A 14883-nucleotide genomic window follows, 5' to 3' on the forward strand; every position below is an offset into this window, starting at 1 on the left:
TGTATATAACACATGTAACTGTGACAGGGAAGGTGGCCCCTCTCAGCTCTGGGCCCCATAACAGCTGCACTCCCTGCACCTATGGTAGCTACACCCCTGTATATAACACATGTAACTGTGACAGGAAAGGTGGCCTCTCTCAGCTCTGGGCCCCATAGCAGCTGCACTCCCTGCACCTATGGTAGCTACACCCCTGTATATAACACATGTAACTGTGACAGGGAAGGTGGCCCCTCTCAGCTCTGGCCCCATAGCAGCTGCACTTCCTGCACCTATGGTGGCTACACCCTGTATATAACACATGTAACTGTGACAAGGAAGATGGGCCCCTCTCAGCTCTGGGCCCCATAGCAGCTGCACTCCCTGCACCTATGGGAGCTACATCCTGTAAATAACACATGTAACTGTGACAGGGAAGGTGGCCCCTCTCAGCTCTGGGCCCCATAGCAGCTGCATTCCCTGCACCTATGGTAGCTACATCCTGTATATAACACATGTAACTGTGACAGAGAAGGTGGCCCCTCTCAGCTCTGGGCCTCATAACAGCTTCACCCCCTGCACCTATGGTACCTACATCATATATATATAACATTGTAAGGACCCATTAGGGTGTTCATACAATTAAAAAGTCATATAGGGGGGCCATTTAACATTGAAACACCCATTAGGGTGCTTATACAATTTAAAATCGTAATAGCACATCAGCTATATGGCATGCGATGTGATACAATGCATAAGATGCCATACGATTGAAAATCGTGGGCGCCGTGCTAGGAAACAAGTACCAGCTACTCAAAAACAGCTGTAGTAGCTGAGCTGTGCACACACTGGGGCTTGATTTCCACAGATGATACTCACAACTGATAGCTTCTCTGTTGCCTAGCAACATCGAGGACCAGACAACAACCAAGGCTGCCAGAATTCTGACAGAACACTTATCAAGTAGCAGTAATAGTATTATTAGTAGTAGTAATTTAATTAGAAGCATTATACAGTATACTATTTGTTGTATTTATATGTTAGTTGGGCGCCCACTATAGTTAGTACGCTCATACCCCCACTATGCATATCGGCATGGGGTTGATTTTATATAGTTGGCGAGTGCAGCAAGCCACCGAGCCCGAAGCGTGGCGAGCGCAGCGAGCCCCGCGCAGGGATGCGGAAAACTAAGCAAATAGCTTAGTGGGCGCCCAACTAACATATAAGTACCATTGTATTTTTGTAGTTGTGATATTTTATTATAAAAAGTAATTGGTTATCTAAAAGATATACATAGTAAGCGGTGAATACTGTCACTGCTACTAGGTGATAATATTCTATACAGTATAATAAAACTAACTGCAGATAGAAATGATGTCATCACATTGACAAGTAATGACAGTTGGTGTGACCACCCAATAAGTGGCAGCAATGTAACTCGCAGACAGTTCTGGCTTCAAATACATATGTTAATTAACATATAACCGCATGCTGAAAGCACAGAGGGGGTCATTCATATGTGGGCAGAGTTGTACGCTGCCTTCTGCATCACCGATCCAAACTGTGGTAGCAGCCTGCTTTCCACCCCCAAATGGCATCAGACTGTCAGTCGCTGACAGTCTGATGCCATCGCGCATTCAATGTGCATGTGCTGATTGAGTCCTGCACATAAGCAAAGTTCTGAAAATTGCTACTTTGCTACGGACGCAAAAACTCCAACCACATCTGAATTACTCCCCGACACTCCCAAAAATAACATCATCACAACATTTGTAATGTATATGAACAACCAAACATGAACACAGGTATGAGAAGTAAAGTTTAGGATGTTCCAAATGTAGTAAAGAGGAATATAAAAAAAGGGTACTCTTTACCTAGCAAGGCGCCCATCGCGGGCATAGCGGCCATCAAATGCACTAAAAAACGGGTGCGACGCGATGCCCGCGATTTCCCATAGGGAACAATGTTAAAAGTGTGATTGGACGCGATTTTACTGTTCAATGCCTCAATGCCCGCGATTTTTCCATAGAAAACAAAGTTAAATGGGCCACAGAGCCCAAATAGTACCCCTGAAGTGTGAAATGGCCCCCACAGTTGTTAACGCCACCCCACGATCAACGTGAACCCGAAGCGTGGCGAGCGCAGCGAGCCCGCGAGGGTCGGTGGTACGCGTCCTCCGACCTTTTCATACCCCCACTATCCACGTCGGCGTGGAGTTGAGAATAGAATAGTGTGGCGAGCGCAGCGAGCCACCGAGCCCGAAGCGGGCTTCACAGGTGTCCGCGTCCCCTCGCGGGGCTCGCTGCGCTCGCCACGCTTCGGGCTCGGTGGCTCGCTGCGCTCGCCACACTATTCTATTCTCAACTCCACGCCGACGTGGATAGTGGGGGTATGAAAAGGTCGGAGGACGCGTACCGCCGCCCATCGCGGGCTCGCTGCGCTCGCCACGCTTCGGGTTCACGTTGATCGTGGGGTGGCGTTAACAATTGTGGGGGCCATTTCAGACTTCAGGGGGACTATTAGGGCTCTGTGGCCCATTTAACATTGTTTCCTATGTAAAAATCGCGGGCATTGAGGCATTGAACAGTAAAATCGCGTCCAATCACACTTTTAACATTGATCCCTATGGGAAATCGCGGGCATCGCGGGCATCGCGTCGCACCCGTTTTTTTAGTGCATGCGATGGCCGTGATGCCCGCGATTTTTTACCCCCGATGACCGCGATGGACATCGTGGGCGCCGTTCTAGGTAAAGAGTACCAAAAAAAGTAATGCTAAGGATAATCTACATAATAAAATCAAATGCGTATAAGAGAAACAGACTGATGGCAGGGGTGATGGAGTAGGAGTAAGATTAGAAGAGGAGTTGTGCATCCTGCCAGCCACACACCATCAACATTATCCGGCCAATTTCTTCAGCAACGTGTCCAAGCATCAATAGTAGAAAGGGCTCAAATGTGTAAATGTAGTGGTATTGCCTAGATGACACTACTTTGGGTCTCTCTCTAGTGGTCAGTCCTCCCAGGGTGGAAGACTTTTGAGGCAACTCCAGGAGCAATGACTTTGCACCAAGGAAAGTCTGAACATTCATTAATATCATATATAATGTAAATTTAACATGTCTAGAAAAGGGATTCTTTTTCATTAAATTAATTATTAAGTTACATTTTACTTATTCTTTATCATGTATTTTGCAGACAGCAAGAATGTCTGTGTAAAGTTACTTAGAACATGCAATAAAAGGAATAATCCTCAAATATTCTGAATGAAAAGACACAATTTTCATACTTCAACCTATCACATAATATTAAATGAATTACAATACATTTATTTAATTACATTTTAAATATATCAATTGAATTTAAAAAGCCTAATATGGGCACGTCTCACCACAGTCCACTCAAAACATGACTGATCTGTCCAAAACACACCCTGATACACTCACAATTACCTTTGCTTGATATCTTGCATGCCTTTAGTAGGTCACACCCAATTTGTGGTCTGATAATCTGGTCCGAGGGCCGGCTGCCCGGCCGGCTCTACCATTAGGCAGCTGCCAGGGGCTCCATGATCTGGGGGGTGCCTCAAACTATCATAAAATTATGTATGACTTTGAGAGAGGAATCCTTCTTAAACTAAATGCATATTGTAGGTCTTGAACTTCTAAGATGGCACCTCCACATTTCTGGAAAGTCGGCGTTGGTGTGTGAGTGTTGGTGGAAGCAGTAAACTGAAGTTTGTGCTGAAAAACACTGTCAAGACCACTAATATCACTAACTGTGAGTTAGAAACTATTGAAACTCTTTGACTCTTGCTGCACGAACAATGTAATGGTTAGCATTAATTCCTCACAGTGCTGAAGTCATGGTTCGACTACGACCATGTCCCTAACTGTGTGGAGATTGTATATTATCCCCGTGCTTGCGTGGGTTTCCTCCGGGTACTCCAACTTCCTCCCACAATCCAAAAATTTACTGGTAGGTTAACTGGTTTCCAACAAAAATAACCCAAGATTAAATGTGTGTGCGTGTACATGTGGTAGGGAATATAGATTGTAAGCTCCACTGGGGCAGGGACTGTTGTGAATGTTCAAGTATTCTCGGTAAAGCGCTGCGGAATATGTGTGCGCTATATAAGAAACTGTTAATAATAATGTATTATTAAACCTTTGAGTAATTCTTCTAAAAACGAAATATTACCTATTTCAAATTCATCATCTTCTGCCAATATTTCCGCATTCGGAACAGGAGCTGGAGACTGACAAATCCTCAATTGATATGCTGTAAAAACATAAAAATTAACACATACATAACCTTATATTTACACGTATCTTATTCAATTATAGGGATTCTGCTACTATTCCTAATATACCGTACATCAATGAAGAGATAATGATATACCATTAGCTGAACCACAAGTACACTATTCGGTCTTAATTAACAGTCCAGAAAGGAAAATGAAAATGAAGGAGGCTTACAACCTCCAGATCTGTCATCTGCATATCACTTGCCAATATCAAATGTCAATTCAAGGCATGGTTAGTGTGGCTGGGACTCGGGTAATTCTAAGACTATTAAAAATAAACAAGGGCACGAGGTAAGCTGCTGCTGCTCACTTGGCCCAGTGCAGGGAACGGGTGAGTGATGGGAGGAGGTGGTGGGAGGGCAGCAGCAGCAGTAGCACCACCGTTGCTGTTGCGCACCTGACGCCGTCCTCCCTGTCTCAATTGCTCAATCCAACTTTTTTAAAGTCTGATTGAGATTGTAAGAAACGGGCCAAAACCTAACGAATTTGGCCCTGTTTCTGAAAAAAGCATGCTGATTGGCAACTATTCCGCCAATCCGTGTGGTTTCAAGTTGATTAATATATTATTTATAAAAAAAATCTACAATATTGAAGAAGTCGAATCATGGATTTGAATAAAAAAGTTAGAAAAAGTTGAATATCTGTCAGTTAAAACACCACTAGCAAGTAACATGAAATAGAGGAAGACTGCATACTGTTCATAATGATGACATCACTAGAATTCAAATAAGTACAATGCATAGTGATCTAACAAATAATTTTGAATGAATTTTCTAGACTGTATGATAGAAGGCAAATAATTCATAAATAGAGATATTGCTTGGGCAGTATGACTCCATGTCACGCCTAAGTTTAAGGATTTATAAGAAATTTTCTTCTATGGTCTTGCTCAAGATTAAAAATGACAAAACCGGTGGCTTTTTAATAAATTATACATGGGTCTAAATATGGATTTTCCCATTCCTAGTTTTATCATAAAACAATAAGTCTATGAAAAAGAAATAGAGCATTTCCTCGTTGTTCTTTTCCCATGGTAGCTCATGGTTTCTCAATGATAGATTCTTCTTGTAAAGAATGAAGCAAACCTTCCATCAATCAGCACCCAAATGGCCTTCTGTGTTTTAATGACTTTTACAACCCTTGAGTCCTTGCATGTGTGGGCTGGTTTCCCGATATCCTATTGAAGGTCTTAGCTGTGGTCATTAACCACAGCTGTCAAGATTTACAGTGATAGTTGAGTGTGGGACAACCATCATTGTAAATCATATCTGGGTTCAAAGGGTTAAACTCAACAATTTCCTTCAAATCATCCTCAAGGGAAAACTGTTTTTTTTTCTTCCCTATTTTGAAACATCTTGTGAACTTCTTGCTGGTGACAGAATGGAAAAATATATTTATGACATTACGTTTGCTGCAAGCCTGGCTGTACTTCAAGAAATGTTCTGCTACAGCAATTACATGAGTTGTGTACCGTGTTATCACTCCAACGGACTGCCACAGTAGTTTCAGCTTTTAAATACTTAAAAATAGTAACAAACATGTCCATATTGAGCACCCTAGTCCATACTTTCACCAGTTTTGTTCTATTAGAAGGTCATCAGTGCTAAAAAGAAATTGTATTCAGTCTTTGACCTTCAACATTTTAGTGGATGTTTAAATGTAACAAATAACATCAAAAGAAGATCTGCTCAAATGGGTTATAGTAACCTCAAGCAGAAGAACAACCTTGAAACAGTTAGTTTCCATTGTTCTCAAGAGTCATTGTGATACCCTCTCAGATTCTCAGTAACCATAGAGTACACATGTAGTGGCTAAAACAAAGGATCAGAAAGAAGTGTGTGATGTTTCTACTTCCCCACTGGTCTAACTCTCCACTCTTTGTACTGATACTTTACCAGGTGTAGAGTCTACACTAATACTCCTTTCAGACTGCAAATGCCAGGTCGCACACAGGATTAGGCCACGAGTCCATCCCAGAAGCGACCCGGCATTTGCAGTCTGAAAGCTCCAAGTCCGACCTGGCAATAAGCTGGGTTGGGTAGCACACATATGAAATCACACACGAGCGGGGCTGAGCAGCAGAGGATCATTGGGGGGTGGGGGAGGAGGCAGTGCTTAAAGCTGACAGTGCTGCATCCTACATACTGTGAATGGGACCCAAGTTGCTCAAACAGAGTTTCCTGTTCACACTGCACCACAATCCAGGTCAGAGCAGTGTTCCACCCTGGTTGTGAACAGTATAGAATGCCTGGGTTGCTAAACCCATATTGGCCCTTTCATTTTGCACCTCAACCTGTGTTGGTGACGTAATAACCTTGCAATAACCTGGGTTGAGATTGCATTTTGAAAGGAGTATAAGAGAGTCTGTTATGAATGATCTATTGCAAGCCCCACTTTAAATAAAATAACAATTTCAAATTATTCCTATTGAATTCAATACTACAGAATGGCTCATTTATGCACCAGAGCATAAGTCTTTCCTACTGAGTTGATAATTGTTACCGGATCATTGAAGCTACAAAAACATTAAAAAATAAAAACCCATTATCTTGTATTCATTAATTTCCCATTGGTTTTCCTTGTTTACTCTTTTATATGAAGGATCTATTTCATTTATCTGCCCTTTTGTCAATGCATAAAATGATAAAAAGTTGAAAGGGGAATAGATTAGGAGATTACTATTTAGACAGAAACAAAGCTGCACACAATTAAAAAAGAAAAAAAATCAGATAAAAGGTACAAATAGCCATGAACCTTGTGTTGTACTTGTTACAAAGGGAAATTTTATATGTGTACTTAGCAATACTCATGAGCCAACATAAGAATCACCGCATCGCTAATAAGACTTTAAATTATACTATTAAATCACCAAACTGATTATTTTCATGTTTAACTCTGGAATATTTTGGTTTATGGATTCTTTGACTACCTAATCTGAAACTTGGACACTGTTCATATTAATTTCACAAAAGCATTTTCTCCATTTGAAAAGAGGCCAATTTGTATAATTTTTGGACACCGTGACCCTTTTAAATAGAACATATGTTTTGTGCAGACAGAAAATTTACATTTGGGAAATGAGAGATTGTTGAATGTTGCATACACATTCATTAAAATGTATGAAACACCAAGTTCAGCTGGAAAATAATTTAAATAGAAATGAGAAATCATAACAAAAAACAAATGGAAGGAGATACAACGAACAGGTACACTTTAATCATTATGAAGGAAAGCTTCAAATTGTAGTATATTTTGCTAAACTGATCAAAACATTTACACCTTCAAAATAATTATGACTTTTTACTTTCATACAATACAGTATTTGACCAGTTTAATACTTAATTTGTTTAAGTAGGATAGGTTCCTTCTTCAAAACCATGTGATTTAATAATAACAAAGAAATTGCAGTGGCAATTGTGACTTCAAGGTTTGAAAATTGCCAAGCAAACATTTTTATTCATTGTAATGACCTGTAATGTTTACCATGTATTGAAAATACAATCTTTTTTTACACAACATTTTTTATTTGAATTTATATAACAGATGTGAGCGACACTGGCATTTTTAGTGGATATTTATATCACAGAGTTGTTGCCACTCAAAGGGTTAAGGGTAAATAAATAATGTAAAAAATAGACCAACAACCCCCGGCAAAATATTCTACCAGCTCTGCTATTAGGCAGCCTAATGTTGAGGGCTTCTAAATGCTGAAAAGAAATTTAAGAAAATAAATAAAGGGTACTCTTTACCTAGAACGGCGCCCATCGCGGTGATCGCGGCATCGCGGGCAGTACATAAACGGCCGCGACGCGATGCCCGCGATCACCGCGATTTTCCCATAGGGAACAATGTTAAAAAGCCTGATTGACCGCGATTTTGCATTCAATGCCTCAATGCCCGCGATTTTCCCATAGGAATCAATGTTAAATGGGCTACAGAGCCCAAATAGGCACAATTAACCCTTAAATGTCCCCCCAATTTTTGTACGCCACCCCACGATCCACGCCAACCCGAAGCGTGGCGAGCGCAGCGAGCCCGCGAGGGGCGGCGGTACGCGTCCTCCGACCTTTTCATGCCCTACTATCCACGTCGGCGTGGAGTTGAGAATAGAATAGTGTGGCGAGCGTAGCGAGCCACCGAGCCCGAAGCGTGGCGAGCGCACGCGGATACCTTCACAGGTAAACGCGTCCCCTCGCGGGCTTCACAGGTGTCCGCTTTTCGCCACGGATACCTGTGAAGCCCGCGAGGGGACGCGTATAACTGTGAAGGTATCCGCGTCCGCTCGCTGCGCTCGCCACACTATTCTATTCTCAACTCCACGCCGACGTGGATAGTAGGGCATGAAAAGGTCGGAGGACGCGTACCGCCACGCTTCGGGTTGGCGTGGATCGTGGGGTGGCGTACAAAAATTGGGGTGACATTTAAGGGTTAATTCTGCCTATTTGGGCTCTGTAGCCCATTTAACATTGATTCCTATGTGAAAATCGCGGGCATTGAGGCATTTTAAAGTAAAATCGCGGTCAATCAGGCTTTTTAACATTGTTCCCTATGGGAAAATCGCGGTGATCGCGGGTACACGATTTTGATGTACCCGCGATTTACCCGCGATGCCCGCGATTTTTTACCCCCGACGCCCGCGATTCTAATCACGGGCGCCGTTCTAGGTAAAGAGTACCAAATAAAGTTTTCCCAAAATAATTTTCAACATTTTATAAAAATATATTGGTGTAGCTCAAATAAAAAAAAAGTAAAAAAAAAAAAAACAACACACCTAAGAACCAAACTATATATTTTATTTCTACATATGTTAAAATATTCAAACTAGAATTACTGAGTGCTTCCTCTTGGATTACACATAGGGATTGTCAAAATTATGATAAAATATTGTGGTACAGTATCTAGTAATATTGCTAATACTAGTAATTAACTAAGAGATTGATCTCTGTACAGCAGCCCTTCTTTCTTTTTGTAGACCCTGAGTGTTCCTTTCATTTGCTATCAATTGAAAGGCTGTTTGTTATTGGCTGGCAAATAAATGTAGTCCCGAGTCCTTTTTTTTTATATGTGGGATCAAGACAAAAAATGTTTAAATAAAAAAATGTTTTAGAAATATTTGATTGATATTAAATAAATAATATTAAATAAATAAAAGGTAGTTTAATTTTCAGGTTTTTTTTTCTTTTTAAATAGTTGCATTTGCAATACATACAATACAGTATTTTGGCTTTGGTTCCATTTTTATCCTTGTATTTTTGTTCTACAAAACCACCCTCAAGTGTTTTGGTTCAGATTCAATTATTAGGCTAGTTAAAAAAAAAAAAAAAAAAAAAAAAATTATATAAATTGATAACATTTCTCAACCCAAAGGCCAAAATTTACATTTAAACCCAAAATGTCAAATTGCGGGAAGATCTAAACCGGAACTCAGTTAAGATCGGATTGCCTAGGGCAGTGGTAGCCAACCCTAGCCCTCGAGAGCTACCAACAGTTCACATTTTCCAGACAACCTAGCTGCTGCACAGCTGCACTCATTAATCACTGACAAATTTTAAAAGATCCACAGACCGAGCTAATTAGCTCACTTGTGATTCTGTGAGGAGACCTGCAAAACATGCACTGTTGGTAGCTCTAGAGGACTAGGGTTGGCTACCCCAGGCCTAGGGAAATCTGGAACAAGTTTTGTTTTGGTTGCGAACCACAAAATTCAGATTGGATTCAGATTTCTTGAGAACCGTAACACACATTTCTAATTTTTATGTCTACTAGAGTTTCTTACATTGCATCTTCTCTTACTTTATTGATTCATTTCAAATATAGCAACAAATTCCAACTTCCCAGGGCATGGAAAACTTCCAGCTGGTCCCCTGAGGACACTAATGGTCTGGCACCATTCTGAGCCTGGGAGCCAAGAGTTGGCTTAAATCAAACAGATGCGACACTGTGAAAGCTGCCCTTGCCCACAATTAATGTAACTTACTTTTAAGTTTACTAGATATATAGCGGATGACAAGATACAAATGTGTAATTATTACTATACGTTATTCACATAGCACTAACAGCATATTCTGCACAATTAGGAAACTTTATAACGATTACAATTTACAAGATGATTACCCACACCAAAGGCAGACACGTACACAACCTAGGGTTGATTTAGTCATATGACAATACAATTATTTGGAGGATATGTGGTTTATAATATATATATATATATATATATATATATATATATATATATATATATATACATATATATATATATATATATATATATATATATATATATATATATATATAAATATATAGATACAGAAGTACCAACACACTCGCCATTCCTAGGAATGGGGTGCAAACAGCACCCACATCCCAGGGTGGGGTGCGGTGGCCTGTGACCACACACTCTAGTAAATACAAACACAGGGGGCCCAGCACTCACTACAACAAACTAACTCACCTTAACATTCAAATAATCAATAAATAAATAATGGGGTTTTAGTTCATGAATTGATCAATGCATTTAAGCTTGCAGCCCATCGCCAAGGGACCCCATTTAACTGCAAGTCCTACACTAACTGGTTTTCTTGGGAACCTGGCACCTGCTTACACATCATAGCTAAAATGAACATGTGTTTTTTTCTCTGGGTTAATGCTCAACTGCCAAGTACAGTAACATGGCTTTTATAAGGTGAGACAATCCCAAACACAGCACCTGAATTAGTATTAAAGGGGCAGCTGTCACAGGTTTCAGGTAAATGAGCTTATCAAGGGTGCATAAGAAAGCAATGATCACAGTAACAGAGGTTAATTAAAAATCAACCCAAATATATAGATACAGAAGTACCAACACACTCGCCATTCCTAGGAATGGGGTGCAAACAGCATTCATTTTAGCTATGATGTGTAAGCAGGTGCCAGGTTCCCAAGAAAACCAGTTAGTGTAGGACTTGCAGTGAAATGGGGTCCCTTGGCGATGGGCTGCAAGCTTAAATGCATTGATCAATTCATGAACTAAAACCCCATTACAGGTTGAGTATCCCGTATCCAAAATGCTCGGGACCAGGAGAATTTTGGATAACGGATTATTCCGTATTTCGGAATATTTTAATATTTCAATGATGTATTTTGAAGTATCTTGCATTTATGCTGTATAAACACATAATATACACACAAATATATTTTATTACCACATAAAATACACACAAACATATTTTAATTGTTCAAAAAACAAGGTTTCAAAACGTGAAACAAAATGTGTGTACTGTCTCAGCACTGAATTTGAATGCCAAGCAATCATTGTCTTGCACATATATAGTGCCAGTTACATATCATGTCCCCAGTGATGCTGTTACATATGTCCCCAGTGAGTTTTTAGCAAAAAAAAAATTTTTTTTCACTTTCTGGAATGTCCGTATTTCGGAATAATTCGGATAACGGATATTCGGATACGGGATACTCGACCTGTATTTATTTATTGATTATTTGAATGTTAAGGTGAGTTAGTTTGTTGTAGTGAGTGCTGGGCCCCCTGTGTTTGTATATATATATATATATATATATATATATATATATATATATATATATATATATATATATATATATATATATCCAAACCAGAAGTGTTATGTAGCGCCCTATATATTTAGTCAGGATATTTCCTGTCTTTCCTTTACAATATCAGATGGACCATAAACAATTTTTAAAGTAGAAAACATTTATTTAAAACATTTAAAACAGAAACCTCATAATGTCATATGGAAGGTTTTTTTCTAGTACAGGTGTGTTCTTTAGTTTATGGATCACAGTAGTAGTCAATGGTTACCCAACGCGTTTCGTCTCTTTATGAGACTTCATCAGGGGTGCAAAATAGTATTGTAGATCTTCTTAGGTCTCTTAATCAATATTTTTGTACAATTGAGGTGGTGAATGGTCCGGTTATAGACTCAAAATAGTTTACTTAATAAGTCCTCTAGTATCAAAAAATTAGTTGATAGGAAGCAAAAAATTCAAGCTTTTTGGCTATAGTGGAATTGAACCCAATTAATTCCGGTTTGAAAAACTGTGATCTTAGGGCAATAGGCAATGCCAAATATGGGTTTTGTAGAACTTCTGTTAGACTTAGGGTATTATAACACCGTTGATTGAGATAATTAGTTCTGAATCGATGGTGGGTTTTTTGAGTATAGAAAAGTGGTCCCCTTAAGGTCTAGTCGGGGATAAACTCCAAATTTCAATGTGCGATCTCCTTGATATAAATTAAGTAATCTTTAATGCAGACAAACTTCTTAGGGCAATGGGCAATGCCCAATTATATTAATTGTAGAACTTCTTAATAGAAAAGTTCGGATTTTTATATACCTTAAAGTGAAATAACTAGCTTTATATCGATGGTAGATTTTTTTATAAAAGATATTTAGTAGTCCCCTTAATGTAATCGGAGATATACTCCAATATTCAATATGCAATCTCCTTGTAAAACACAGGAGTATGGATGTGGTCTATGAAGAGATAAAGACCTTTCCGGCTCCTATAGGTGTGTGCTCTCCTGTGTCCAAACACCAGGTGTTTGGACACAGGAGAGCACACACCTATAGGAGCCGGAAAGGTCTTTATCTCTTCATAGACCACATCCATACTCCTGTGTTCTACAAGGAGATCGCATATTGAATATTGGAGTATATCTCCGATTACATTAAGGGGACTACTAAATATCTTTTATAAAAAAAATCTACCATCGATATAAAGCTAGTTATTTCACTTTAAGGTATATAAAAATCCGAACTTTTCTATTAAGAAGTTCTACAATTATTATAATTGGGCATTGCCCATTGCCCTAAGAAGTTTGTCTGCATTAAAGATTACTTAATTTATATCAAGGAGATCGCACATTGAAATTTGGAGTTTATCCCCGACTAGACCTTAAGGGGACCACTTTTCTATACTCAAAAAACCCACCATCGATTCAGAACTAATTATCTCAATCAACGGTGTTATAATACCCTAAGTCTAACAGAAGTTCTACAAAACCCATATTTGGCATTGCCTATTGCCCTAAGATCACAGTTTTTCAAACCGGAATTAATTGGGTTCAATTCCACTATAGCCAAAAAGCTTGAATTTATTGCTTCCTATCAACTAATTTTTTGATACTAGAGGACTTATTAAGTAAACTATTTTGAGTCTATAACCGGACCATTCACCACCTCAATTGTACAAAAATATTGATTAAGAGACCTAAGAAGATCTACAATACTATTTTGCACCCCTGATGAAGTCTCATAAAGAGACGAAACGCGTTGGGTAACCATTGACTACTACTGTGATCCATAAACTAAAGAACACACCTGTACTAGAAAAAAACCTTCCATATGACATTATGAGTTTTCTGTTTTAAATGTTTTAAATAAATGTTTTCTACTTTAAAAATTGTTTATGGTCCATCTGATATTGTAAAGGAAAGACAGGAAATATCCTGACTAAATATATAGGGCGCTACATAACACTTCTGGTTTGGATATTGGCTATTCGGTCTCTCTAGTAGGGGATCAAGTGTTATCAAGCGACCAACACAGCATAGCGCAAATTCTGGAGATATTGTACATTATATATATATATATATATACACGCAATTATTATATTATATTACATATATTATCTCTGTTCAGTTCATATAATTTGAGAACCGTCTTATTAATTATGCCTACGCATCTAAGGTTTATAAATTATGTTTAAAACCAACAGATGGTGCTTATAACAAAGAACATTACAGAATATCTGCAAAAATAAGAGTAAATACATTTTATTAAACTGTCTTCATTATATTTAATCAAACTATATTTAAGATACAGATGGGGTAGGTCCCATCTTGGCAGGGGATGGCGCTGGCGTCGCCAGCCGCCATCCCCCGCCAGCGCCATTTCGATGGTGAGAAGGGGACGCGCGCGCACGAGAGGCGCGCGCGTCCCCTTCCGGCGGCGCTTCCATCCGTTCCCCCGGGTCCTCGCCGGCTTGCTGGCGGTAACCCGGGGTCCCCGCCGCCTGCCCGCATCCCCCCCTAACCCCCCCTAACCCTGTCCGTCTCCCTGAGGCGGAGACGGACAGGGTTTCCGTCGCACTGGCGACGGAGACTGAGACGCGCGTGCGCGTGAGACGCACGCGCGTCTCAGTGTATTCGCTGGCGCGGCTGCCCCATCTGTATGTATGCATTATTTTATTATGAAGCTATGACGAGCATTTTGTTTTGTAGTTGATTTGTACTTTGTGACTGATTGAGGCGCGTTCGGTAGGCAGAATATATTCATCATCTAGCAAACAGGTAAATGATGCCCCGGCAAACTTTGCCCCCACCCAACGATATCCCACATTTGCATGTGAGGGTATGTGTATGCTTATACATCCACTCGCATGCAGCTTGGACTGACTTTTCATTTCACCGCTGTCCTCCTATATTTATATATTTATAGATAATTGACTTGCAGGCAGGGCCGGCACCACCACTAGGCAGCTCTAGGCATTTGCCTAGGGTGCCGGCCAATGGAGGGTGGGGGTTGGAGCTGGTGTCCCCCAGATGGCATGGAGGTGAGCGTAAAATCCCACCCCCCGC

At 40.1% G+C, this 14883-nt stretch overlaps 1 protein-coding gene across 6 annotated transcripts in view; it reads right to left on the bottom strand.

Annotated features, from left to right (window-relative positions):
• Positions 1–14883, bottom strand: part of CSMD3 (CUB and Sushi multiple domains 3) — a 969186-nt gene that overhangs the window by 139515 nt on the left and 814788 nt on the right. For all 6 annotated transcript variants that reach the window (XM_083186712.1, XM_083186713.1, XM_083186711.1 and 3 more), the window contains one exon: positions 4178–4258. In XM_083186712.1, the coding sequence (XP_083042838.1) occupies positions 4178–4258 (81 nt within the window). The remainder of the gene's footprint in view (positions 1–4177; positions 4259–14883) is intronic.

The sequence above is a fragment of the Crinia signifera genome, chromosome 5 (assembly GCF_055691185.1).
Source record: "Crinia signifera chromosome 5, ASM5569118v1, whole genome shotgun sequence".
Classification (NCBI taxonomy): Eukaryota; Metazoa; Chordata; class Amphibia; order Anura; family Myobatrachidae; genus Crinia; species Crinia signifera.